Raw genomic sequence first — 24,992 nt, forward strand, 5'->3', positions numbered from 1 at the left:
GCTAGTTAGAAACTTAGAATGGTTACATTGAAAATTCACAAAAAGAGCTAATATTAAATTATTTCATTCTAATACTATAGCATTTTTCAATTCATAGTGAAACAAGTTCACTCACAAACTCATGTTCTCACATCTCTTTTATATGTGTTGTATTTTTAGCATTAAAAATAATTGACAAAAAATGAGAGAAAATAAAATATTTATTTTTATATACAAAAAAGAAGATGTACAATAAGGTGGTGCAAATATCATTTCTTATATTATAATAGACTATTTTAATTTGCAAGTAACACGCTTTGTATTTTTAATATGGGAGTAGAAGGTGGTGTTTTTAAATAAGGTGGAAACTTTGTGTGTTTTTTATTTATATGGATACCACAAACATGAGGGTTAGATTTGTGGTGTTTTAATTTTTTTTTTTTTGTTGATAACCACAAATTTGAGGGTCAGATTTGTGGTTTTAATTTTTTTTTAAATACAAATATGAAGTCAGATTTGAGTTTTTTTATTTTAAATTTTTTTAATATACAAATTTGACTCTCAGATTTGTAATTCTATGAAATTTGACCCTCAGATCTCTCTAATCCATCAAATATGAGGGCCCAATTTGTTACTCAAAATTTAAAAAAAAAATAATCCATATTCAAGAAAAACACACCAATAATCTATGATGATGAATTACACACAATTTTTTTTCATATAAAAAAAAAATAGCCCAAGTAACATGTTTGGTTCTTTTTCCACAAGAACGTGCGTTTTAGTCATGTTGACTTGGTGGTGCAACGTATAAACTATATAAAAATTTTTTTGAAATAGTATGAATCTAACAAAAAAAACTTCGAAAAATAGAACAAACAAAAAACTTTCAAAAGATAGTAGTGTATTAGTTTAACAAAAAATGGCAAAAAATATTTTTTTTTCATAAATAATGATCAATTTATGTATTTAATCCAATATTTTATAAAAATATTTAGATAACTTTTTAAGAGATACACAAAAAAAACCAATATAAAATTCAATCTCTGGATATATTTTCTGATTTTTTTAAAAAATTTCATTCATTTTCCTCTAAATAAAATCCCTCTCTTACAAAAAAAAAATCATTAAATTTTAAAATAAAAAATATCTTATTTTTTAAATATACCTGTAAAAAATACATCAAATCCAATCTTTAAAATATCTTAATTTAAGAATATATATTTTTCATATTTGATTATTTCTATCAAACTAATACTATCTTTTAAAAACATTTTTATCGTTTTATAATTACTTTTATCATGGTATGAATTTTTCAATTGCAATTTTTTATAGTTTACAACATTTTGGTTGGATTACAGCATATCCCTCCAAACTTTGGTCCAAAGAAGATGGGAACAAAAAGTAATATGATATCATAATTGCTTTCATTATCACTTCCATTTGTGTAGATCTTCAGATGATGTGCCATTTTCCGTTAGGGAAACATTTCAAGTGCACCGGGGAGTACCGGTGCACCAATTATTTTAACCGTTGATTTTAATTAATATATATTATATATACTTTTTATAATTCAGATCAACGGTTAAAACAACTGATGTATCGGTACTCCCAGTGCACTAGAAATGTTTTCGTTAGTATAAAATGAAGGATAATGTTATGGTGAAAACTGAAAAGTGATGTTGAATTAAGAGTGAAAATCATATTTTTTATAATAAGAAAAAAATAAAAAAAATTAAAGAAATCATATATATATAATACACACTTCTCTAAAAATTCAACTACAATCTTTCCTCTTCACCCAACTTTACCCTCCCTAAAATGAAATGTGTAAAGCTTAATATAATAGTTGGGAGTTGGGAGTTGGGACTAGTTATAAAATCCATGGATATAAAAGGTGAATTTCTTTAAAATTATCTGAAGATACTTGATTATATCAAAGGCTAAAACCACCAGAGTACAGTATAAAATCATGCTTTAATGTAACATTGCCAACCCATCAAGGCCTATAAAGAGGTTTATAAAAAGAAAAAGTCACTAATCTGATTTAGTTCTTAACATTAATTTTGTCCACCATACTAATGAAAAGGGATGGCATCTTCTGAGACAGTATTCTTGGAGGTTTACACCATTGACTTGGATTTGGATTCATTCATATTAATCTTTTGAAGTTATCACCAGCAAACCCAATGCACCAATCAGAATATACTGCAAGAAATGAAAAACAGCTTCTCATAACTCATAAAATACTATGAAAAAAAATGCAATTTTAATTGCCAACACTTATCCATTACTATCTATGTTCTCATGTAGATTTTAAATGAAATCAAGTATATTGGAAAATGCTAGTTACCAAATAATGTGCTATGCTTATTTTTGTATAAGGTCAGAATAGTTTGAAGTGATATATAACAGAATAATGGTACACGAGAAACGAACCTTGATGATAGGTTTCTCGGTCATAATAATCGTTACCCAACCGACATAAGGTAAGAACCTGCCATTGACATATATAAGAAAATAAGCATTGTTACAGCCATTAGATGAAATAAGCATAAATATCTTAGTTTCATACTATCTGTCAATCAAGCATGGTTTTTCATAATATTAGAAAACCGTCACATGGGTAGCTAGGGTTAACCATTAGCATTGTGCATCTTCATACATGATGCCGGAGGCTGAAAAGTGTTTCAAATCAAGAACAAGTGTAGCTAAATTAAATGTCATACCCGACGGCTCTACCCATAATGTGGTGTCTTTGCAGCCAAAGCTGACCTTGGGCATAGAGTAGCCTGTCATCGCCGTAATTGTTGTCACCTATAATCAGCAGCAGAATACACGACATTAGAGTAACAGATTAGTGTAAATTGCACAGATAATTAAACAACAATATGTGATATTAAATATTGGAGAAAGAGTGAAATTAGAAAAATGGAACTATAGATAGTACTCTATAAAAATCATCTACTCATGTAAAGGTTTCTACCTTTTGTGAGAATATCAACCTCGCCATCTTGCCTTTCATGAACCTACAAAATAATAGACACTCTTAAATAGGAAGATTTTAACCATCACACACTACATGATAACAGAACCAAGCCGTTTATCTTTCAGACGAAGAATTATCCTCAGAATCTTGGCAACTTTTCAAATGTTGACTAAATAACTTCTTCAATGACCATTGATCAGGGAAGAGAAGATTGATTTAATCAAATTATAATTCTTTGAAAGCAAAATCAGAGTGTGACAGACATCTTTAGGGGCAATAACATTGCAGAGACTAAGCCCCCACGTGAAAAAAAAAAAAAAAAAAAAAAACCATGTTGAATTTCAATTTGTGTCTCTATGACTAGCTCGATTTTCATTTCAACAATTTGAAAACTTGAATTATCATTATTTTACCAAAATTTGTCAAAGCAGATTTGGATCCTCTCATTTGAGGTTGGTATATGACTTGTCACATAAAGGGAGACTGATAAAAGTACACAACCGCGTGTAAAAAATTTGGAGACCTAAGCAGTAAGCAGAGATTGTGGTTCTAAACACGATTTTTTTGTGATTATCTATCTCCTCAAAAAACAAGATGAGACACTACCAACAGAATATCCAAACCATTTAATCTAAGAGTCACATTCAACACATCCAAGTTGATATGCATGTACCAACTGCAAAAGATAACCCCATACCTTAATTACACGGTGAACAATAGGGATCTCCCGGCCCTAAAACAAGGTAAAACCAAGTAAAGTATGTAAGTCAAAAGGTATTGAGCAAAATATTAAGCAGCAGGGCATAAATATAGTAATTGCAAGAACAAAAAGATTCTAGTAATCAACTGAATGTTCATGTAAGTAAATAATTAAAATTTTCACTAAGCCAAGCATAAAGGTACATAAACATGTGAGATAAAGGTAATAGCTAAACACTAAAATAAATTTTCAATGAAGTCTACAACACTTACGGCAACTTTGCTAAATAGGAGAATCTATTGAACATTCTCAGCAAATAACATAACATGAGCATGGATAAGGAACATTTCCATTAGTTTTCCATGTACTTTTAGTAATAAACCCAATTCACGAATTATTCACCTCAAAATTTTACAAATGTACCAATCTTAACTAAATATCAGATTCCCTAAGTTCTCCAATATGATAAACTCCATTTGAAAAGAGTATGCTACCTACCTGCCACCAACAGGGATCTATCTTATCGAAGATTGTAGCTATAAAATAAGATTTGGGAAAACAAGACATTGCTGAGTTGGAGAAATTAAGAACAACATAAACTAAGAAGCTTAGCAATGAACAAAGCCGTCTAACTGAGGAAGAACAGAGAAGTCACATACAATCACACATATAAATGTTACTGATATTGCAAAGAATATATAAAGATAGAACTGAGGAAGAACTTACATCCACATTAAACACAACAATCTCCCCTGCACGAATTGGATCTTTACTCATGTGCAAAAATAATATGTCACCCTGCATGTCAGATGTAAGACAAATATGTTAACTGAACAAAGAAAAGTATATTTGATGTGCACATATTTTTAGCAAATAGAAAAGTAAATTTATAACTGAACAATGCGGAAATCGAATTCAGAAAAAGGTGGAACATTGCTCATTGCATATGTTTGAACTTTGAAACAGAATTGCTTATGTAACCCTACTTCCATACAATATATTATACTGACTCACCCGCTTGAATCCTGGTTCCATGCTTCCAGAAAGAACAACAACAACAGGAGATTCGCTTCCAGTTATGCACATCAATGCCTTCCATATTATCAGTGCAGATGTAACAATCATACCTGAGGCAGAAAAGGCGCATCAGTAAACAGAAGTTACTCGGATTAAGAAATAGAACAATGATCATGGTCTCAGCTTTACACCTATACTAACAATTCACAACAACAGAATATCCCTATATACAACCAACCGATTTTCTGAATAATGTATTGACTAACCAAAGGTGACAATCATAACAACCATTACAACTCACAATAATCTCAGAGGAAACCATTCGAATAAAAACTTCAATGGAGTAAGCTATTATTTCAGAACAAATTATTTGCAGTAAGCTATTAGTTAAAATCATCTCTGTTTGTCTCCTTTACAAAAGAATTAAGGAACACACAATTATCCCACAACCCCTCTTCCAGTTATACACTAAAAAAAATCAATGAATAACAAAAATCCCGAATTCACAAAAGACTCGCTAAAACCCTCATCCAGAATTGCATTTGTTCTTATTGGAACATTCAATTGCTAGAGGAAAAATTATCCATCCAAACAGCTAAAAGATAATATTTTTATCCCCAAAACCCAATTTTTTGAAACTTTGGAACTGACCCACATGATTATAACTCCAAAAAAGTGCTTCAATAATTCAAAGTCTAGATTTTTTCGAGCAAAAGAATTATGGGTCAGACAGAGAAAAGAGAGTGAGACAAGAACAAACCAAGGCTAACAGCTTGAGTGAGGAGCTGACGGATCTGAATGGATTTGATGGAATCAATAGTCTCACCGATCCAACCCATTGTTTCTTTCGATTCTTCCTTGTTCTTCTGACTCAGACACACACGAGACTGTGCAATGAAAGTGGGGTGTGTGTTTGATTCAGCAAAATGGGGTGTGTCTGAGTGTGTCAACCCTCTTTTCTTTCTTTCTTCTTCTTCTTCTTCTCCAAAGGCCAAAACCCGCCTTCAAATATATATTTCGCAATCTGGGTCCTTCCCATACTGCAAAGAACTCTCTTTTATTTTTTTTATTTTAATTTAATTGGTACACGCTGATCAGAATCATTATTGAATAATACGTAATAATTAATATAGAAGTATATAATAATTAGACAAAAAATATTCTATAAAAAAACAAAATGATAATGTCACTTTTATTTTTTCTCACATAAATTTTTTGTATTGTATTTTATACGAATTTGTAAAAAAAGAAAGTGACATTATTAAAATAAGAATGTCATTATCATCTTATTATTATTTTTTTTTATCAAAAATAGGAAAGACTCGAACCCGCAACCACTAGATAAGTATGGGAAAATTATGTCGTTTGAGTTATAGTTCGTTGGTTTATTATTTTTTTATTTATAATTATATATGTTGTTTCATTTAATTTTTTAATAAAATAATAAATTTTTTTATAAAATAACAAAATATTAAATACTAAATGTGTATTATATGGTAATTGATTAATGGTTAATTTTGCGTGTCTATATAACATAATTGTGATTAAATAACATTATTAAAAAGTTTGTCTTTATAATGAATTAAATTTATTATTATTTTTTTTTAAATATGAGAAATTTATAAAAGGATTGAAAAATTTTACACACACAAGTTTGGTTTTTAAAATATGAAAATACTGATAATTGTGGATTCAAAAAGTATTATAGCAAGTCAAACCCCAATTATCAATTACTATAAATGTATTACTAGAGAGTAATGAAGTAGACCAATGAAATAAAATTCTTCAATTTCTTTTTAAAAAGGGAAAAAATTGAATCATGCGGTGGCTATTTTTTTTTATATACATAAATTGTTTTAGTATAAAATACGAAAATATTTAATTATTTTATTATTTTATACTATTATGATAATAGTATACATCATTGATAAATATTACAAAACGTGAGTGACATTTTATAAAAATTTATAATAATATATATCACATAGTTTAGATTATTTTTAGAAATTCATCCCTAATAATTTAATAAAAAAAAAATTCATGCGGTGGTTATGCTGGTGAAAAAGAATATCATCTTAAACTAATACAAGGTTTTTCAGAAGTTTAGCTTGGGACAAGCACCAATGTGCCAGCAGGGTTTTTTTTTTTTTTTCTGAAAGAGATAATATATTACACCTAAAACCACTAAGAACATTTTTATAGCAATTAGCAGGATGTAAACCAACCACTAACCATGTCAACCCGCCTTTGACATCAAAGTAAAATTTATCCAGATCGTAGTCCACTTTTGGTATGATACACATTTCTACTATTTTTTAAGGTATTATTCAAATTGTAATTATAAGATTTTTTTTTTGGTAGACATAATGCAATTATAAGATATATAAATAAATAAATAAATGCCCGTTTTGAATTTTGCCAGTTCTTTCTTTTCTACGATCGTTGTACTTTATCAATGGACTTAAAAAAGAAAATGTTTAATTAATTTAAATATAATATTTTATCCATGGACTAACAACGTCGGTGTATTTAATTAATATTGTTAGTATATTAATAAACAGTTAAACACTAACGTTATTATTTAAACATCTTTTTATTTATTAAGTATTAAATGTAATAAATAAATTTGTAATTAGTTAAAATAGTAAACATCTTACCCTATAATAAAAAAGATTGACCTTGGGTTCAAATTCTAAAAATTATACTCCAAATAAAAAATTGTAAAAATTATATTGACGGGCATTTCGGAAACAAAAATGGTTGCATATTTGTGTATCCTATCAATCATCATCATCTTAGTTCCCCGAAGGATATTTGTGTAATTTTCCTCCTCTCTTCCTTGGCTTTTAGACCCGTTTCTCAACCGATATAAAAATTCATCATCTTGGTTCATATATAATAAATTATGTTTACAATCACAATTACACCCGTCTTATTTTAGTTTGAGAAATGAGCACATATGCTTCAAGACCAATGTTGGTGTACCAAAAATCATTGCGGAACATCAATATGATTTCCTAAATTAGAGGCAATTAAAAACTAAACATGTGATTCCAACCTCAACAAGTATTCATTTTACTCACAAGATGCAATTTTAACTTTAAACGTTAAATCCTAACTTCTATGATGTAATATTCTCCAAAAGACATGATAAACAAAATAAACATGTATCAATAATACCAAGATAACCTAAATCCAGTTAACTCTACTTTTTCTTAATACTTGACTGAATTATAAAGCATGCATTTAAGTGTTCAATAAATTACTGATTAGCAGTACCTTTATAAGCTATGCTGACTACCTGGGTATTTTCTATATCTTAAATAGGAATACAGAGGCAACAAAAAAAGGATTCAAAGAATAATGTCTGTCAAATATTCTTTGTCTAAATACTCAAAAGACAGAGATGCTAACTACTCCATCTCCTGTCGCTCAAATAGATCTTTTCAAACATGCCACAAAATCGATCAGTTTGGCACTGCAAAAAAATTTTAAAAAAAATGTTACAACACATCTCTATAAGCTTCACATTTGAGGTGTATTAATTAACCCAACCTTTCTGCATTAATTTTGTCACAAAAGGTGTTTATAAAGAATCTCTTAAGCAAACATCATACTTATAAGTCAACATGATACACAAAGGGGAGGATAATCTTACTATATGTGGAGGTGTCAATTTGTTCTGGAAGCTCCTTTATATCAACTTCAAACCTTGATTGCACCTGGAATAATATTACAAATTTGTTTAGCAATTGATTAAAGGAAGGATCAAATTTTTCCTTTTTCCCTTTCTAGATGGAATTACGCAAGAAAATTCTGGAAAGTGGTCCTAACCTGATTAAGAACTTCAGAGTCAGCTGTTGAAGAGACAAAAGTAATTGCAAGCCCCTTGGTGCCAAATCTACCAGCTCTTCCTACCTATCAGTTTAAAACAAAAATACAACCATGTAAATATGGATTGCATAATGGTTAAATTAGCAGTACATAATGAGGTAATTTAATTCATATCATTTTTCGCAAAAAAAATTCGTAATGATATGCAAGCAATTACCCTGTGCAGGTAAGTGTCAGCAGAATCAGGCATGTCATAGTTGATAACTATGTTAACCCGTTCTATGTCGATACCCCTTCCTACTAAGTCTGTTGCAACAAGAATCCTTTGCCTCCCTTCTTTGAAGCCTTTGTATCGTTTCAACCTGAAATACAAATTGCATGTTGTCAAAAAGATACAATTCACTTGATAGGTAAAAATAAAAAAACACGCAAATATATCAAATAGATAAATAATCCAGTAAGCAAACTGCTAATCCCCTTGATTAGAGAAAGATCCAGCAAAGAGAAAATAAGTTTAAAAAAAAAGGCTAGCTATTGGGGGAACTCAACACAGTGTCATTACAAAATTCAAAATATTAGATAAATACTCAAGAGTGGGAATATGATTTCATTGAATGTCATGCATAGACATATCATAGAAAGCTTGAAACCAAAGATAGACAGGTCGGGGTATGTTATATAAAAAAGAACATGTAAGCACCTTTCTTCCTGTGACATTCCAGAATGTATACATATTGAAGGGAAGTTGCACTCCACAAGCAACTTGTTCAACTCTGCAGCTCTGCTAACACTTTTTACAAAAATAACAACTTGGTTGAAGTCCAGAGCATCAAGAAGATCATTCAACTTACGATTCTTCTCCGATTCTTGCAATTTGATATAGTGCTATAGGAGAAAAATAACTAGAAATGAGATTGTGGACAATATGAATTAAAACATAAAATATAAAACAAAATTACTTGACCTCAAAAGGAGGATTAAAAAGTCCTATGAAACACACCTGAACAAGACCATGAAGTGTTAACTTGGCCTCATCATCCACATAAATTTCCATTGGCTGAAAGAAGAGAGTCATCAATAAGATGGCTAAGCCAAATCTCATTTAAGAAACATAATTCAGTTATTTGAAACTACAAAGCAGAATATTTGCAATAATAACAATGACCAAGATTCAAAGCTTTTAACACACACAACCACCCATAGCAAAGAACAAAATTGACACAATAACTTCAAAGTATTTCAAGGAAAAGGAAAAATCAATATATTAAGGGGAACTATGAAGACCATGCTTCTAGATTCAGTCCAATAATAACCACATAAATAGAATATTACATCTTGCATAAATTTCTTGCAAACAGGTCGGATCTCTTTGCTGAGTGTAGCAGAAAACATCATGACTTGCTTTTCATGGGGAGTCAATTTGAAAATCTCTTGCACATCTCTCCTCATGTCTGCAATGGTCAAACAGTAAACATGCTAATAAGCATGAAAAGTAGAATAAGCTATCAAATAGCTCATATGGCTAAAAGGCTAAAATTGCACAAAAATAGAACTGGAAGAGAGATACCAAGTGATTCAAGCATCTTGTCACACTCATCAAGAATAAAATGCCTCACATTCTTTAAGCCAAGGTCCTTATCTCTAGTCAGGGCAAGAATCCTCCCAGGTGTTCCAACCACAATATGAGGACATTCATTCTTAAGCAATTCTTTGTGAACCTTAATATTGACACCCCCATAGAAAACAGCAACTTTGATATCAGGAAGATATGTGCTGAACCTTTCAAATTCATGGCAAATCTGTACAAGTCAGGAAACAAATCAGGATTTTCTTAAGTATACATTCATTTTTTTTTCCACGTTATTGGGTATTGGTGGAAATAGAAGTGATTCTTCAACATATTAAGGAAAACATACCTGATAAGCTAGCTCTCTCGTATGGCAAAGAACAAGAGCTGCAACTTGACCAGGAAGAGGATCGATTTGCTGAAGTGTTGAAAGAACAAAAACTGCAGTTTTTCCCATCCCAGATTTTGCTTGACAAATGACATCCATTCCTAAAATTGCTTGAGGGATGCACTCGTGTTGCACTAATGAAGAAGCAAAGAAAATTGTAGTGGACGAATCCTCAGTAAGTATATATGATCTGCCAGATCCTTTTAATGGAAAGGTTTACCAACCAATTTTCATGACCTATTCATAACATGGTAGTAGTGATTACCTGACATATCCAAGAAAGAAAACAATATATTAGACTCATACCAATGAAACAGAAACTGACATAAATGGAAGAAAAAGAAGAAGAAAGCATGTACTTGATCAACTATCTATTAGTAGAAAGTGATGGGACTAAATCAGGCAATGACCTACTAGTCATGCCAAACAAATAGATATAATTAAGAATCAAATGAGAAATTAGGTCATCTAACTAAAGTAAGTTGAAATTACAAAACATCAAGAGCAACAGCAAGGGGAACCAGTTATGAACTTATAATTATCCCAAGAAAACATCAAACTACTAAAACTTGCCTTCGGATGGATGCTCGAATCCTGAATCGACAATAGCTCGAAGAAGCTCAGGTTTCAACAGGAAGTCTCGGAATCCTGAGCTATGGATGCCAACATATCCCCTGCGTCATGTATAAAAGGTACAGCAAATTAGGATGATAGTTCCTCAAAGACTGGATAGAGAACTTAAAAAGACTTTTAAATCATTATAGTCTTCGGGATAAATTAATTTTAGAATAAAAGATTAATGATGTAGAGAAATTGTGAAAACCCTAACCTATCGTTTTAACAAGTGCTCTTAACCCTTAAATTATACTGTTTTGAAGCAAAAATATCTTAATCGAAATACACTCAATTAACGAAGAAACCGTAACTTATGAATTCCACTCATCACGCTAATCAAGTAAGTTCAGCGTGACAAATGATAAGAGAATCACGTACAGGCAAAAAGAAGAAAAAAATGTACTAAATACGCAACTTTTTTTGTTTTTGTACTTACTTCAGTGACGTAATAAAAGGATTAAGAAAAAACCAAAAATTTAGACAATCACGGATAAAATTTCAATTAAAAAAACTGCAGATTTCGATGAAAATAGGGGAAATAAGGAAAGGAACTAACTTCTTGCCGGATTCAGCAGCAGGTTTTGCAGAATCGGGGGCTTTTTCATCTTCTTCTTCGTAGTCGATGAGCTCTTCCTCGTAAGCCTCGGTATCCTTCAATTCGCCCATCCTATTATTCCAAATCCGATTTAGGGTTAGGGTTTTCAGTTACTATAGTTCATATGAGAGTAAATTAGTAGGAAACGATGGGAGAAGGAAGAGGATGAAGATTTGAGAGCAGGGAGCAAGCAGTATACGTATGTTACCTTTGAGCTATTGCGTAGATTTGGGAATTTGAAGTTTGAAGCGAATTGAAGTAAAACAAAACCCTAGATCTGGGTTTTAGAGAGAAGCAACAGAGAGGGGAGAGAAGGGAAAGAAGGAAAGGAACGGAGAAGATATAGCACCCAGCAACCACCGTTATTACGAAAATGACCCTGTGATGCTCCACACTCCTTTAGGCTCCGCTCCAGCATTCTTTAATTCTTTCTTCTTTTCTTTTGCGATCAAGTGGTAACTTTAGATCGACTTGTATTGGGAATAAAAGTGATGCATTCTTGTTAATGTAGAGTAAATTATCAATTATGTCCTCGAATTTGTAAGATACTGACAAAAATAACTCTAATATTTGATATCGACAATTATATCTTTGAAAAATTTAAAAACGCTATAAATCTGACCATCCGTGAGGAGAACCCTTTTTCGTTTAACGGAGGTTGGTGATGTGTTAAATGGAAGTCCAACGTGATCTTCGTATTAGGCTTCAATCTCTTTTCTCCTTTATTTAGAATTGAGAGAGAACGTTTTTTTCAATTTGGGTATAAAGCAAAACCCTAACCATTGCCATGCATGGTGGAAGCTCAGTCATGTCCAGTTATAATCGAAGGACACCGTCTATGAAAAATAGTGGATCTGAAGGGCTCGAAGATCATGTAAGCAAGCCATATGATGGCACATGCTTCTGCCGTCTTCAGGTGGTGGCGTTGAAGTCAAAGACGAGGAGAAATCCAGGAAGATGGTTCTTCAGGTGTCCTCTGTAGAAGGTATGTATGAATTTTCTGCTTCATTTGTTCCCTCCTTGACAATTGAGCTTGATGAATTGTTTTTGTGTTGGGCAGACGAAGAACACTGGGTGCCGTTATTTTCAATGGATGGACAAAACAAATGAGAAATCTGCTAGGGTGGAGGAATGCTCTAAGAATGGCACAGTAGTATGCAATGCATGTGGAGTATTGGAAGGGAGGTTTACCAGTATTGAGAGTGAGACGACACAAAGAGATCGAAAGATGTTGATAGAGCAGATGAAGAGAGTTGAATTGCTTCTGTGTTTCATACTGGGTGGACTTGTACTGAGTTTGAGTATGAGTTTGATGTGTTTGGTTAGATAGGACAACGGATGCATGCAGGACAGGGTTTATTGATGAATGTTATGTGTTATTGTTGCATAGAATTTATGTTGACATTGATGTGGCTATTTACTTACTTGTTAATGAATTGGACCTGTGTCTTGAATTCAATTGCATCACTAAGAAAAGTATGAATGGAGTGAAGTGCAACTAACTAAAAAGGCAGCTCAGATATGTTAAATAAGTTCAAATAGACCTAAGAAATCAAAATTGGTAAAAGCACAAGATTAAAACCGAAATAACTGGTCTGCATAACATTAAGCATTAGCACTAACTGTTTCAACCAAAATACTGTATACATGCTAATCAGTCTTCATACCAGACACCAAAATAAACAAATTATCCAACAAAGGACAATAACCAACCATACTAAATATCAACATACAACACAAAAACTAGATAAAGTTATAACTAAATACCAACCATACTAGATATCAACATACAACCCAAAAACTAGAATTGTCCAACAAAGGGCAACTAAATATCAAGTTATAACCCAAAAGATGAACTAATTATATAGCCAAGTCTCCTTCAAGCTAACTAATTTGGCATAAACTTTGAGAACCTAGAAGTGGTTGCTTTAGATGCTCCATTCATGGTTTCATTTGACACAAGTGGAGTCCTTGTGGAGTCTGGAACTCCTGAACCAGTAGCAACATTTGTAACAGGTGCAACGGGCCTTATTTGTGGGGGCCTAATTTATCAATTTATCCGGTAAACTATTGGGAGCTCATGTAGCTCATGCCGAATTAATGGTATTCTGGGTCGGAGCAATGAACCTATTTGAAATGGCTCATTTCGTACACGAAAAACCTATGTATGAGCAAGGCTTAATTTTACTTCCCCATCTAGCAACTCTAGGCTGGGGGGTAGGTCCTGAGGGGAGGTTATAGACACCTTTTCATACTTTGTGTCCGGAGTACTTTACTTAATTTTTTCTGCAGTATTGGACTTTGGTGGTATTTATCATGCACTTCTGGGACCTGAGACTCTTAAAGAATCTTTTCCATTCTTCGGTTATGTATGGAAAGATAGAAATAAAATGACTACAATTTTAGGTATTCACTTAATCTTGTTCGGCATAGGTGCTTTTCTTCTAGTATTCAAGGCTCTTTATTTTGGGGGTATATATGATACCTGGGCTCCGGGAGGGGGGATGTAAGAAAAATTACCAAATTGACCCTTAGTCCAAGTATTATATTTGGTTATTTACTAAAATCACCTTTTGGAGGAGAGGGATGGATTGTTAGTGTGGACGATTTGGAAGATATAATTGGGGGGCATGTATGGTTGGGTTCGATTTGTATACTGGTGGAATTTGGCATATTTTAACCAAACCTTTTGCGTGGGCTTGGCGTGCACTTGTATGGTCCGGAGAAGCTTATTTGTCTTATAGTTTAGGTGCTTTATCTGTTTTTGCCTTTATTGCTTCTTGCTTTGTTTGGTTTAATAATACCGCTTATCCGAGTGAATTTTATGGGCCCACTGGTCAGAAGTTTCTCAAGCTCAAGCATTTACATGTTTTCCATCTTTTCTTAAGAAACAAGCGGGCTATTTCTTTGCAAAATTGTGCTCAATTTCATATGTGGCAATTCCGCCAAGATCTCTTTGTTAGTTGGGGGAAGAATTCGCACGAATCAAATTTTTTGAGGAGCATATCGAGAGAGAATTGGATTTGGTTAGACAATGTGTGGTTGGTAAACAATGATCGGTTTTTTAGCAAGGTACGGAATGTATCATCAAATATTCAATATGATTCCACGAGATCTAGTTTCATTTAAGTAACAGATTATAGCCAATTGAAAGGATCTTCTGATCAATCTAGGAATTCCATTAGGAATGAGGATTCGGAATATCACACATTGACCAATCAAAGAGAGATTCAACAACTAAAAGAAAGATCGATTCTTTGTTCGGATCCTTCCTTTCTTCAAATGGAACGAACAGAGATAGAATCGGAGCGATTCCCTAAATGCCTCTCTGGATATTCTTCAATGTGTCGACTATTCATGGAACGTGAGAAGCAGATGAATAATCATCTGCTTCCGGAAGAAATCGAAGAATTTATTGGGAATCCTACAAGAGCCAATCATTATTTTTTCTCTGACAGATGGTCAGAACTGCATCTGGGTTCGAATTCTACTGAGAGGTCTACTAGAGATCAGAAATTGCTGAAGAAAGAACAAGATGTTTCTTTTGTTCTTTCCGGACGATCGGAAAGTAAAGAAATGGTTAATATATTCAAGATAATTATGTATTTACAAAATATTGTCTCAATTCATCCTATTTCATCAGATCCGGGATGGGATATGGTTCCGAATGATGAACTGGACAGTTCCAATAAGATTTCATTCTTGAACAAAAATCCATTTTTTGGTTTATTTCATCTAATGGCCGAAGTCCTTCTTCACGCACAGCCAGACTTTCTGCTCGATTGTACGTCTTCTTTATCTTGACCAAATGGGTGGAATGGCTATCTAAATGCCCAAAATATTCACAGTTTTCAGTATCTTATCAATGGCTTCTCTTGCATTGCCAGGCATGAGCGGTTTTGTTGCAGAATTGATGATTTTTTTGGAATACTAACCAATCAAAAATATCTTTTAATGACAAAAATACTAATAATTTTTTTAAACACAATTGGAATTATATTAACTCTTATTTATTCATTATCCATGTTACGGCAGATGTTCTATGGATACAAGCTTTTTAATACAACCGCAAAATCCGATCCAATTTATCGTAATCGATTAGTTAACATGTTGGTTAACCGTATTCTAAAACACGGAAAAAAATCATTGGCTTATCAAATTATTTATCGAGCTATGAAAAAGATTCAACAAAAGACAGAAACAAATCCACTATCTGTTTTACGTCAAGCAATACGTGGAGTAACTCCCGATATAGCAGTAAAAGCAAGACGTATGGGCGGATCTACTCATCAAGTTTCCATTGAAATAGGATCCATACAAGGAAAAGCACTTGCCATTCATTGGAGCTGTGGGCCTAACATGGTGTTGGGCTGCTGGAGCTGTAGCTGTGGGCCTCAGATGCGGTTGGGCTAATGGGGGTCTCATGATAGGCATCTTGACCCTGATTCTTTTCCTGCTAGTAGATGCTGCATCAGCCGCAGCAGTGTTGGAGGGAGTTTTAGGAGTTGTTGCAGCACTCTTGGTAGATTTTGGTGCTCTCCTTGCAAGGTTAGATCAAGCAGCTCTCCTTCCTTCACCACGACTAGTTGAACCGGATGTGTTCATGTTGGCCTACAATAAATTAACTTTAATTACTACATCTGAAGTTAGTGTAAACAACAATAATTGAAAAAGGTGCTACTTCTTCATCAGCTTCAGAGTGTGGATGGCCTTGTGTGAGCTCCTCTTCGACTGCATCCATGGTTTCCTCCTAATACATCTCTTGCTCTGAGTTTGACATGTCTTGTAAGTCCCTGGGTGGCACAACTCCTCCTGTTGCTGGCTGACCTGCTTGAGGTACTTCTTGTGCATCTGCATCTTCCCCAGCTGCAACATGATTCTTAACAGGGCAGGTCCTAGAATTGTGTCCCACCTACGAAGACAACATCAGTTCAAGCATCAACAGAAGATAATAGATAACGGCAAGAGTTATGGAACAAGTGAGTTTTTATTTACCTTTCTACAATATTTACAACTTGTTTTTCCATAGCTCCTCTTGAGTTTGTACTGGCTCCCACTCTGACTCTCTGATTCATGTCGTGCTCTCTTCTTTGTAGGCCTTCCTATTGGCCTCTTATAAGGTGGAGGGAGACACGGCATGCCCTCTGCATCAGCCCAATATTCTTGACTAGGGACAATGTTGATGTGAAATTGATATGTTCTATTGTATGCTTCCATGGTCAGTCAATGGTGGGCATAATCCTCTGGTCGTTGATTTTTTCTTTGAATTGCAGCAACTCCATGACAGCACGGCAGACCTGTCAGTTGCCACTTTCTACAAGTGCAAGTCCTGTCCTAAGTGTTGACTCGAACTGTTCGGCCATGCCTTCTAACTTCAAAGGCAGTGTGGTCATCGTCTCCCACCCATTGAGCTTCCCAGTAACTTCCTTCCTTCTTTTCCTTCTCCAATCTGCTCATTTGGATAGGAGCCAATTTCCCTGTATAGGCCATTAGTATAACCTAAATTTAGAAACAAGCCTTCCCTGGCTCCAACCAATAAACTTCATTATACCTAGTATAACCTAAATTTAGAAACAAGCCTTCCACAAGGAATAGATTACATGTATCAACGTGCACCCTCTCGATGATACTCACTGAACCACCATTATACTTCAGCACACCATCCGCATCTTTCTCTAACCAACCCTGATGGTGATAAACAAATGTGATATGCATAGCCATCTGACAAAAGTCATCACAAAAGTCATAATCGGACTGTCCATTTTCCCTTCTCCCTGTCGCACCGTCCGATTTCAGTTGGCCTGACTCCACACCCCGATAAAGCTCACATGCATGCCATATGTGGCCTACTCCAACCCCCACCCCCCCCCCCCCCCCGCGCGATAAAGCTCACATGCATGCCATATGTGTGGCCTACTCCACCAACGGCGTCATATGAAAATTAAAAAGCGGTAGAATACAAGATAGGGATCTATCTATTCACACCAAATTAGGGATTAGAGGGAAAGATGTCTATCATAATAAAGAGAACAAAGTCTAAAGGGTGGTTTGTTAAAATTATTCAGACTGTATAGATGGATTCTTGATATCTATCTATCCAAAAAACACAGACCATTTGATTGAGTTTGGTTAAACAAAGCTTGACCAAAGTAACATTTAGTGATATGATTTTTTCTCAATGAAAAAATAACAAGTACACAGGAATCAGTTAGTTTACAGAAACTATGGTATGCCTTTGTGGAAAGCTAGGCAAAAGCAATTGCATATGCATCAAAATTAAATTAATATGCCAGAAAAGGAAATTAATGAATTAAAGGCTCAAAGTCACAACTTAAATTCACAGAAACATTCAGGCAGAGCAGAGCCTCTTCCAATGACAAAATCATCTCTGTGAAGCTTCCATAGTTCTTGCATCAACTCCTTTCCCTCCAGACCCTTCGACGTGAGCTCCGCAAAGCCTTTTCGGCTCAAGAATAGGGTCTTGTACAATCCTTTGAAAGCTCTCATCGCCGAAACCATCTTATCCATGTTCCCAAAATATGTAGCTACATAAGAATCACTATTGATGGAAACATAATAATCCAAAGCAGCTTTTGTATTGCCATGCATGTTCATGAAGTCTTCACCACTAAGAAGGCTAGCCTTGGTAAATATATTGGTGTAGACATCTGTTAAGCCTTCGATTTCCATCAACCCATCTCCGGCTGCAAGGTATATATTTGTGGTTGGTGAGATAGAAAGTGATTTAAGTATTAAAGCTGTCTCATTAGGTGTAAGAGGACATTTCCCACGTAACCGCCATATCCGGGCTAATTCTCCAGTCCATGGTTTTCGGTCTATTTGAGCTGCTTCTATGGCTTTCATGGAGGTAGGTGAAAGCCCTGGATACTGGCACTGGCTGTACGCAACCATGTCAGGCTCAAATCGAAGATGAAGGGACATAAAGGGTTTAGGTATCGCATCCAGAAGCTGAGAGGCTTTCGTTTCCAAGGATCTGGTGAGACGCAGTGCCTTGTAACAAGCTTGACACAGAGCAGCTTTTGCATACAAAGGGTATCTGCAAAGTTATGAGAATATCAAAGTGCTACCAAATTTACTAAAGTGAATGAAATTGGAAAATATTACACTCTGATTGACTTATTCTTGCCACTTTAACCGTATTACTTATCCCATAGAACATAGTCAATGATTTTGATCATGGACAATGATGAGGTGTTCAGGAATTAATCCCACACTAAAGTTAATGATAAGAATTTTCTCATTATTAGTATTGCCATAACAAAGTGAAATACCCCTCTAAAAAATTGAAGACAAATAAGAATACATGGAAGCAAAACCTAACCCAAGTCACACTGAAATTCTGAGTCAGCAAATATCCCAAGTGTCTTTTATTTTAAAAGCAGTTAATTTTTTTTTTCTTTTAAAAGCATGGTCATACCTGTCCCTTCTTTGAGACGCTGCTGGTGTGATTGAAATGTATTTATGTTCTAATAGGGATGGAAGAACACTTTCAATATAATCAAATTGGCCTTTCCGTTTGCTACAATCCACATGAACAGGTTCTTTTGAAGCAATCTCCGGTGGTAACTGTTTGACAACTTTGACAAAGCCACTCATTTGTTCAATGAAGTAGTCTACATCATACACATCTGCAAAGCCACTGTTATTGAATCAAGTAAGTCAATTCAGCATGACTAGACACATGGTATGTCGTAACTTCAAATACCATCGATTAAATGATAGCAATTTACTGGCCAACATATCATTTCTAAATAAAAAATTGGGGAATTAAAACAACCTCACATAAATTGAAGGTTACCTTGATTCATTCCAATATGAAGCCACTTCAAACTTTGGCAGGACAAGGGTTGCATTTAAAAGACGAGCAATGCCCACACCATCACAGAACTGCAACCGTTGCAAATTTTATCTCAATTTAAAGAAAGAAGCAAAATTGTTTCAAACAGTTTCTAAAGATCTGAAGTTGAAATTCAAGAGTATCTTCAAGCACTCACATCTCTTCGCATCTGATTGAGGCCCCATAGCAATCCACTCTGATATATCCATTGGTTTCTAATGGTAGAGCTGCACCATTTCAAGAATAAACAAAAAACGAAAGCAGTTGTCTGCAATGAAAGCCAATTAAGGTTGATTCAGAAAAATAAAAAGCCAATCCGCAACCCGACCCAGCTTGACCCTATTCCTGTCCTTTGTAACTCTACTATCAAAAATCATAATTCTTGACTTTTCCCCCACAACACTTCTACAACATTCAAATTCCAAAAGAAAGCCCTAAATTCCTATTTATTTTATTTTAATGAACTCCTCCTATACAAGTACTCTCATTCCAAAGTCCAAACAATTTCAAGCTATGGGACTAACACTATATTATGAATGCGAAATCAAGATAAAACTCATTTCACTGAATGAATCTAGTTCCTCCAACAGATTAATGGAAATAACAAACTTTTAACCTCCAAGCAGAAACCTCATGGAAACAAATATCATTTGATTATAAACATTAAGTACCTGTTTGATGCCCTTGTAGCCACCAATTGCAAGGTCTCCACTCTACTAATCTCCGAACACTCCATATATCCACCTCCCCTCTGCAGTCACACACATATACACACAGAAACACCAATTCTCAGATCAGTAACCACTAACCAGAAATTGAACAACAATAACAACAAAACCTTATGCCACAAAATCCCTTTAGATAATGAACACTGCCCAAAATTGAAAAATACCCATTTGGCAAGTTCAAAACTTTATGGCAGACCTAACATAAACAACTAAATAAACAAAATGGGAAGTGTGGAAGCTGTGGCCAAAAGCCAAAAAATGCCATATTCCAAATTGATTATACCCAGTTGCTAAGTTCAAAACTTCATAGTTGATTAGGCAAAAATAAATGAAAAAATCGAAGGGATTGAAGATCAATGAACTTACAGTAGTGGTGGTTTCCCAGAAAGAGGAATTTGGGAGAAAGGGGAAGAAGAAGGAGGGGATAGAAGTGCGAAAAGAATGAGGAGTGAGAGCGTGGCGACGAGAATGCTGAAGACAGGTTTCACCGAGAAAACGAACATTTCATTTCACAAAAAACCAAGTGATCAAGTTGTGTGATCTTTGTCTTTCTCTTTCGATTTTTGTGATTTGATCCGCGAGAATGGCACAGCTCATAGCTCATAGATCTTCTTCTTCTATTCATAGGGCTTGTTTGGAAGTTACAAGTAAAGATTTTTTTTCAGAATTATTATTTTTTAAAATAAAAAAATAAAAATAATTTTATATTTAAAGATATCAATTCAAAATATTTTTTTATTTATTAATTATGTTTAAGTATAATAATATAAAAATATTTTTTTGTTAATTTCTTATATAAAAAATAAATTTTTTTAAAAAAATATAAATTATAACTTTTTAAAAAAATAATTTTTTTTACTGTTTTTATTTTTACTATTAAAAATTTGTGAAACATATTAAAAAAAATTTTTTATTAAAATTTTTTTTTATCAAAATAATAGCACCCAAACAAACACATTATTTATATTTGAGTTTATATATTTTTCTTTTTTTGGGAATAATATACCTTTCTATTGTTTAAAATTACACTGTCAAAAATTGAAAAGTAATAGAATAATAAAATTATTAAGACTTTAAGTGTATTGTTTTTTTTTATTGCTCTTTTAACAAGTTTATTGAGATGGAATTTTTCTTTTGAGTATTTAAAAATTATAAAGTATTGAAATTGCATCAAATCAAACATTTTATGTTTACTCTCAATTAATTAATCATAATAATTCTTTTATATAAATTAACATGAAGTGTTTCTTTGACTTAAAAATTAAAAAGTTATTAGATGCATTAGAGTATACTAATTTATTCTTTTATTTGCTAAATTTAGTTAATACTGATAATAATATGAAATTAATCAAAATGATAAATATTCTTTATAAATAATATTAAATTTAAGATATAAAAAAAGTTAAATTTTTTTATCTAGGTTAAGTATTTCTTGTCGGCACTACTATTGCCAATTTGCCATTATTTTCAGCTTCCATATTCGCCACTCAAAAACAGAACAGAAAAGAGAAAAAGAGAAGAAGACACTCGTAGTGGCGGCACGCTCTCTTCACCCTCCAAGCTGCGAATTTCCGGTACGGCCATGATTTCTCTTGATGTTTAATATCTTCTGTGTCCTCTTTTGCCGTTATTGTGATTTTGTTTTTTCATATAAAGTGGTATAAAAGCTGCACACCATGTGTTTGATGTTTTGCTTGATGTATATTATTGTAATATTTTACCTCAGAAGTTGAATATATACTGCCATATACTTAAAGCAACAAGGTTTTTTATGCTGTGCTAGGTTTTTTCATAATCCTTATAGATACAAAATGGGTAAAGCTAAAAAAGGACCTAAATTTGCTGTGAGGAAGAAGGTTATTACCACTAAAGCTATCAAAAGGTGGGTTTTTCTATTTTCGTTTTCTAAATTTCCTATTTTGTTTGGTTTAGCTCAATTTTAAGTCCTTTGTTTTAATTCATATATTGGAATATTGGGATTCAGCTACAAGCAGGAGGTTTTGGACCCAAGAAAGAAGGATCATGACAAGGAAAAGCTACCCAGAAACGTGTAAGGCTTCATGAGGACTATAAGTTATCTCTTTCTTTTTAATGTTTTTTTTTTTTTTATCTATTTTGACTACTGTTTTCCATAACCCATGGTCCGAATTTGCTTCATCTAGGCCTCGCTATTCTTCAGCACTTTTCTTTGAATACAATACTGCATTGGGACCCCCTTATCGTGTTCTAATCGATACCAACTTCATCAATTTCTCCATCCAAAATAAAGTGAGTGTGCTTAACTTTGAATTTTTTATTTTTTATTTGAATGGAGTTCAATGTGGGTAGAACATAATAAAAATTATATATATATATATACCTACTGTCATATTTCTCAGGAAAGACGTCTTTCTTGTCTCTTTTTCCAAATGTGTGTAACCTTATAACTTGGTGGCATTTCTTGTCATGGACTACTTTGTTCGTATTTGTGTGATATGTAGATGTTTGTGACCATGATTTGATGATGATAGTCATGATTCTGTCGTCATTCTAACATGTAACCTTGTTAATATGTGAGGGAATTAAAATCAATTACTATCAAATGTATAATTTTCCTGTTAAGTTTCCTAGTTGGTCGCTCACAAATCTTTGGCCTTGTTTATGCAGTTGGAGCTGGAGAAGGAAATGCTGAAGTGTTTATATGCAAAATGTGAGTTAGAAGCAATGGTTACTTACCTAAGTTCATGCCATCATAGCTTTGCCAAGATTATAAGATTATTTTCCCCTATTGGGCAGTGAACACATTAATTCCAATCCCACGTTATCTTCTTACCCGTGGTCTATTGGTGTTTCGGATTTTCAGGCACTCCTTGTATCACGGATTGTGTGATGGCAGAGCTTGAGAAGTTAGGGCAGAAATATCGTGTTGCTCTAAGGTAGATGTTTTGTGTTGTGCCTTATATAGTTGATTATGTGGCTATATCTTCATATGCTTGTGATGGATATATATATAGTCTCTGTTTTTGCAAACCTTCATCATCACCATGTCCTTTATTAAAACTTTGATTGACAAAGAAACAGACCATTGCTCCTCTGAAATACCTAACTTTTCAAAAGAAAAGTAGATATACCACTTGAAATTTTACTCATTTATCAATTTTGTTTGAAATTGAAAGAGACATATTGAAGCTCTAATTCAAATAGATTAAATCACATTGCTCGCATCTCTTAAAACGACACAGGTTTAGGTTGAAGAAATAACGGGACTCGGTGATTTTTTCCCCCTTTGAAACATTGTAGTTCTCAGCCTCTAGCTTGCTTGCTTATGCTACTATTGGTCATATTTCTTTGATAGGCCATTTCTTTGATTTAGATGAAAGAGAAACAACATTTTTTTTTAAAAGTAAACGTACCCGGAAGATGTACATTTTGACACCTTAATGAGTCCTCAAAAGACTATAATTTAAGGTATAACTTGTTTGAATACAGATCTTACTAGGTCCAAGGTGTAGTTTTACTTTTCTTCTCATTTTGTTTTTATGATAAATGATTATAATAGTTTCAGCTTCTTAGTATATTTTAAGGTATAACGTGTTTGGATACAAATCTTACAAGGGCTAGAGTGTAGCTGTTTTTTTTTTTTTCTTTTCTTTCCTTTTTGTTGATAAATTATTACTATATTCAGCTTCTTATATACAAGTTTTTATTTTTGTACATGACAGGATTGCAAAGGATCCACGATTTGAGAGAATACTCTGTACTCATAAAGGGACCTATGCTGATGACTGTATTGTTGATAGAGTTACTCGGGTGTGGTTCTATTTTAATTATGTGTGATACTTTTGTTTGTTTTCAAGTATCTGTTAAAAATGTTTCGCAGACAACTGTTAATTTCTTTTCATCCCAATTTATTTACACAAACCATTTTCTTGTAAGCAGAATAAGTGCTACATTGTTGCAACTTGTGATCGGGACTTGAAGAGGAGGATCCGGAAGGTAAAGCATTAGTCTCTTTTTTGCTTTGCTTGCGTTGCTTCTGAATGCAATTGTGTGATTCATGAAGTTGGTTTGTCTATTGCAGATTCCTGGTGTGCCAATAATGTACATCACGAAACGCCAGTACTCGATTGAGCGCTTACCTGAAGCAACTATGGGTGGAGGTAAACACCATTATATATACAACACAATATAATTTATTTTCTGTTTTCATTTTTGTTTTTGCCTTTTCCCTCATAAAATTTTGAAAATAAAATGTACTACATAGGAAATAAAATGGAAACGAATCTAACCCTTTATTTTTATTTTTATTTTCATATTTGGTACTGAACGATCTGAACTATGATTCTTAATACAGCACCAAGAATATGATGGAGTGACAGAAATGGCAAAGCTCTGTATACTGATAATTCATGCTAGATCTTGTTACAGTTTTGATCCTTTTCTAGCAGCATGGAATTCGAGAAGCTTGGCATGTACACTGTTAGATTGTTTCATGAAAATTTCCTAGTTTAATTTCATAGATATATGTTATCAAATTTTGTTAATATATGTAGGTTAAACCTAATGTCTCACATACTCCAGTGTTCTTCGTTAAATCACTTGCTGAAGATTAGAAATCGTAAAGTTGAAATTCTCCGGTATAAGCTATTATTAATAAGCTTTACAAATTGTATGAGAAAATGGATGATAGCAATAGTATATAAACTTCATCAAGAATTTGTTAATGTTGAGATACGTCTCTTTTAA

General features: G+C 33.5%; 5 protein-coding genes across 9 annotated transcripts; 1 reads left to right on the forward strand and 4 right to left on the reverse strand.

Annotated features, from left to right (window-relative positions):
- Nucleotides 1-1,878: 1,878 nt before the first annotated feature.
- On the reverse strand, nt 1,879-7,337 carry LOC112731725 (uncharacterized). The gene is made up of 8 exons (XM_025780882.3): nt 5,443-7,337; nt 4,680-4,792; nt 4,392-4,463; nt 3,663-3,698; nt 2,963-3,005; nt 2,706-2,793; nt 2,416-2,473; nt 1,879-2,184 (listed from the first exon to the last, which is right to left on the reverse strand). The coding sequence occupies exons 1-8, from the start codon at nt 5,519-5,521 to the stop codon at nt 2,134-2,136; spliced, it is 540 nt and encodes a 179-aa protein (XP_025636667.1). The 5' UTR covers nt 5,522-7,337; the 3' UTR covers nt 1,879-2,133.
- Nucleotides 7,338-7,867: 530 nt separating this feature from the next.
- LOC112731741 (DEAD-box ATP-dependent RNA helicase 15) lies at nt 7,868-12,195 on the reverse strand. 2 transcript variants are annotated; one of them, XM_025780883.3, is made up of 12 exons: nt 11,890-12,195; nt 11,643-11,753; nt 11,045-11,145; nt 10,433-10,605; nt 10,084-10,315; nt 9,849-9,967; nt 9,517-9,573; nt 9,217-9,401; nt 8,734-8,878; nt 8,517-8,600; nt 8,341-8,404; nt 7,868-8,160 (listed from the first exon to the last, which is right to left on the reverse strand). In XM_025780883.3, exons 2-12 carry the CDS (start codon nt 11,750-11,752, stop codon nt 8,150-8,152), a joined length of 1,281 nt encoding a protein of 426 aa, XP_025636668.1. In that variant the 5' UTR covers nt 11,753; nt 11,890-12,195; the 3' UTR covers nt 7,868-8,149. The 2 variants fall into 2 exon arrangements, with proteins under 2 accessions (XP_025636668.1, XP_072068859.1); XM_072212758.1 differs by having other exon boundaries at nt 10,433-10,736; nt 11,890-12,159.
- A 3,480-nt stretch (nt 12,196-15,675) lies between these two features.
- Nucleotides 15,676-17,550, reverse strand: LOC112731757 (uncharacterized). 2 transcript variants are annotated; one of them, XR_011870042.1, is made up of 3 exons: nt 16,677-17,549; nt 16,363-16,593; nt 15,736-16,292 (listed from the first exon to the last, which is right to left on the reverse strand). XR_011870042.1 is itself a non-coding variant. In XM_025780885.2 (2 exons), exons 1-2 carry the CDS (start codon nt 16,896-16,898, stop codon nt 16,432-16,434), a joined length of 384 nt encoding a protein of 127 aa, XP_025636670.1. In that variant the 5' UTR covers nt 16,899-17,550; the 3' UTR covers nt 15,676-16,431. The 2 variants fall into 2 exon arrangements, 1 of the variants encoding a protein (XP_025636670.1); XM_025780885.2 differs by having other exon boundaries at nt 15,676-16,593; nt 16,677-17,550.
- Nucleotides 17,551-17,821: 271 nt separating this feature from the next.
- Nucleotides 17,822-20,903, reverse strand: LOC112731783 (O-fucosyltransferase 13). 3 transcript variants are annotated; one of them, XM_029290742.2, is made up of 6 exons: nt 20,634-20,903; nt 20,211-20,290; nt 19,697-19,766; nt 19,501-19,589; nt 19,120-19,341; nt 17,822-18,738 (listed from the first exon to the last, which is right to left on the reverse strand). In XM_029290742.2, the coding sequence occupies exons 2-6, from the start codon at nt 20,273-20,275 to the stop codon at nt 18,006-18,008; spliced, it is 1,179 nt and encodes a 392-aa protein (XP_029146575.1). In that variant the 5' UTR covers nt 20,276-20,290; nt 20,634-20,903; the 3' UTR covers nt 17,822-18,005. The 3 variants fall into 3 exon arrangements, with proteins under 3 accessions (XP_029146575.1, XP_029146582.1, XP_029146576.1); XM_029290749.2 differs by having other exon boundaries at nt 19,120-19,330; nt 20,634-20,883; XM_029290743.2 differs by lacking the exon at nt 20,634-20,903 and having other exon boundaries at nt 19,697-19,807.
- Nucleotides 20,904-21,695: 792 nt separating this feature from the next.
- LOC112731799 (uncharacterized) lies at nt 21,696-24,992 on the forward strand. The gene is made up of 10 exons (XM_025780887.3): nt 21,696-21,841; nt 22,051-22,149; nt 22,252-22,317; nt 22,430-22,535; nt 22,914-22,956; nt 23,110-23,182; nt 23,969-24,056; nt 24,186-24,242; nt 24,328-24,406; nt 24,601-24,992. The coding sequence occupies exons 2-10, from the start codon at nt 22,079-22,081 to the stop codon at nt 24,612-24,614; spliced, it is 597 nt and encodes a 198-aa protein (XP_025636672.1). The 5' UTR covers nt 21,696-21,841; nt 22,051-22,078; the 3' UTR covers nt 24,615-24,992.

The sequence above is a fragment of the Arachis hypogaea genome, chromosome 2, assembly GCF_003086295.3.
Source record: "Arachis hypogaea cultivar Tifrunner chromosome 2, arahy.Tifrunner.gnm2.J5K5, whole genome shotgun sequence".
Taxonomy (NCBI): Eukaryota; Viridiplantae; Streptophyta; class Magnoliopsida; order Fabales; family Fabaceae; genus Arachis; species Arachis hypogaea.

Bases quoted from the DNA above. Each gene is read 5' to 3' on its own strand.
- LOC112731725 (XM_025780882.3), bottom strand. From the start codon at position 5,521: ATGGGTTGGATCGGTGAGACTATTGATTCCATCAAATCCATTCAGATC. The intron at 4,793-5,442 runs GTTTGTTCTTGT...TTTCTGCCTCAG, and splicing joins CACTCAAGCTGTTAGCCTTG to GTATGATTGTTACATCTGCA. The intron at 3,006-3,662 runs GTATGGGGTTAT...ATTATTTTGTAG, and splicing joins TTGTTCACCGTGTAATTAAG to GTTCATGAAAGGCAAGATGG.
- LOC112731741 (XM_025780883.3), bottom strand. From the start codon at position 11,752: ATGGGCGAATTGAAGGATACCGAGGCTTACGAGGAAGAGCTCATCGAC. The intron at 11,146-11,642 runs GTTAGTTCCTTT...TACATGACGCAG, and splicing joins GCTGCTGAATCCGGCAAGAA to GGGATATGTTGGCATCCATA. The intron at 10,606-11,044 runs GCAAGTTTTAGT...CTTCTTCATTAG, and splicing joins ATTCGAGCATCCATCCGAAG to TGCAACACGAGTGCATCCCT.
- LOC112731757 (XM_025780885.2), bottom strand. From the start codon at position 16,898: ATGGAAGCATACAATAGAACATATCAATTTCACATCAACATTGTCCCT. The intron at 16,594-16,676 runs GTAAATAAAAAC...TTGTCTTCGTAG, and splicing joins GTTGTAAATATTGTAGAAAG to GTGGGACACAATTCTAGGAC.
- LOC112731783 (XM_029290742.2), bottom strand. From the start codon at position 20,275: ATGGAGTGTTCGGAGATTAGTAGAGTGGAGACCTTGCAATTGGTGGCT. The intron at 19,342-19,500 runs GTAACCTTCAAT...ATTCAATAACAG, and splicing joins TCATATTGGAATGAATCAAG to TGGCTTTGCAGATGTGTATG. The intron at 18,739-19,119 runs GTATGACCATGC...ATAACTTTGCAG, and splicing joins GCGTCTCAAAGAAGGGACAG to ATACCCTTTGTATGCAAAAG.
- LOC112731799 (XM_025780887.3), top strand. From the start codon at position 22,079: ATGGGTAAAGCTAAAAAAGGACCTAAATTTGCTGTGAGGAAGAAGGTT. The intron at 22,957-23,109 runs GTGAGTTAGAAG...TCGGATTTTCAG, and splicing joins GAAGTGTTTATATGCAAAAT to GCACTCCTTGTATCACGGAT. The intron at 24,057-24,185 runs GTGTGGTTCTAT...TCTTGTAAGCAG, and splicing joins TTGTTGATAGAGTTACTCGG to AATAAGTGCTACATTGTTGC.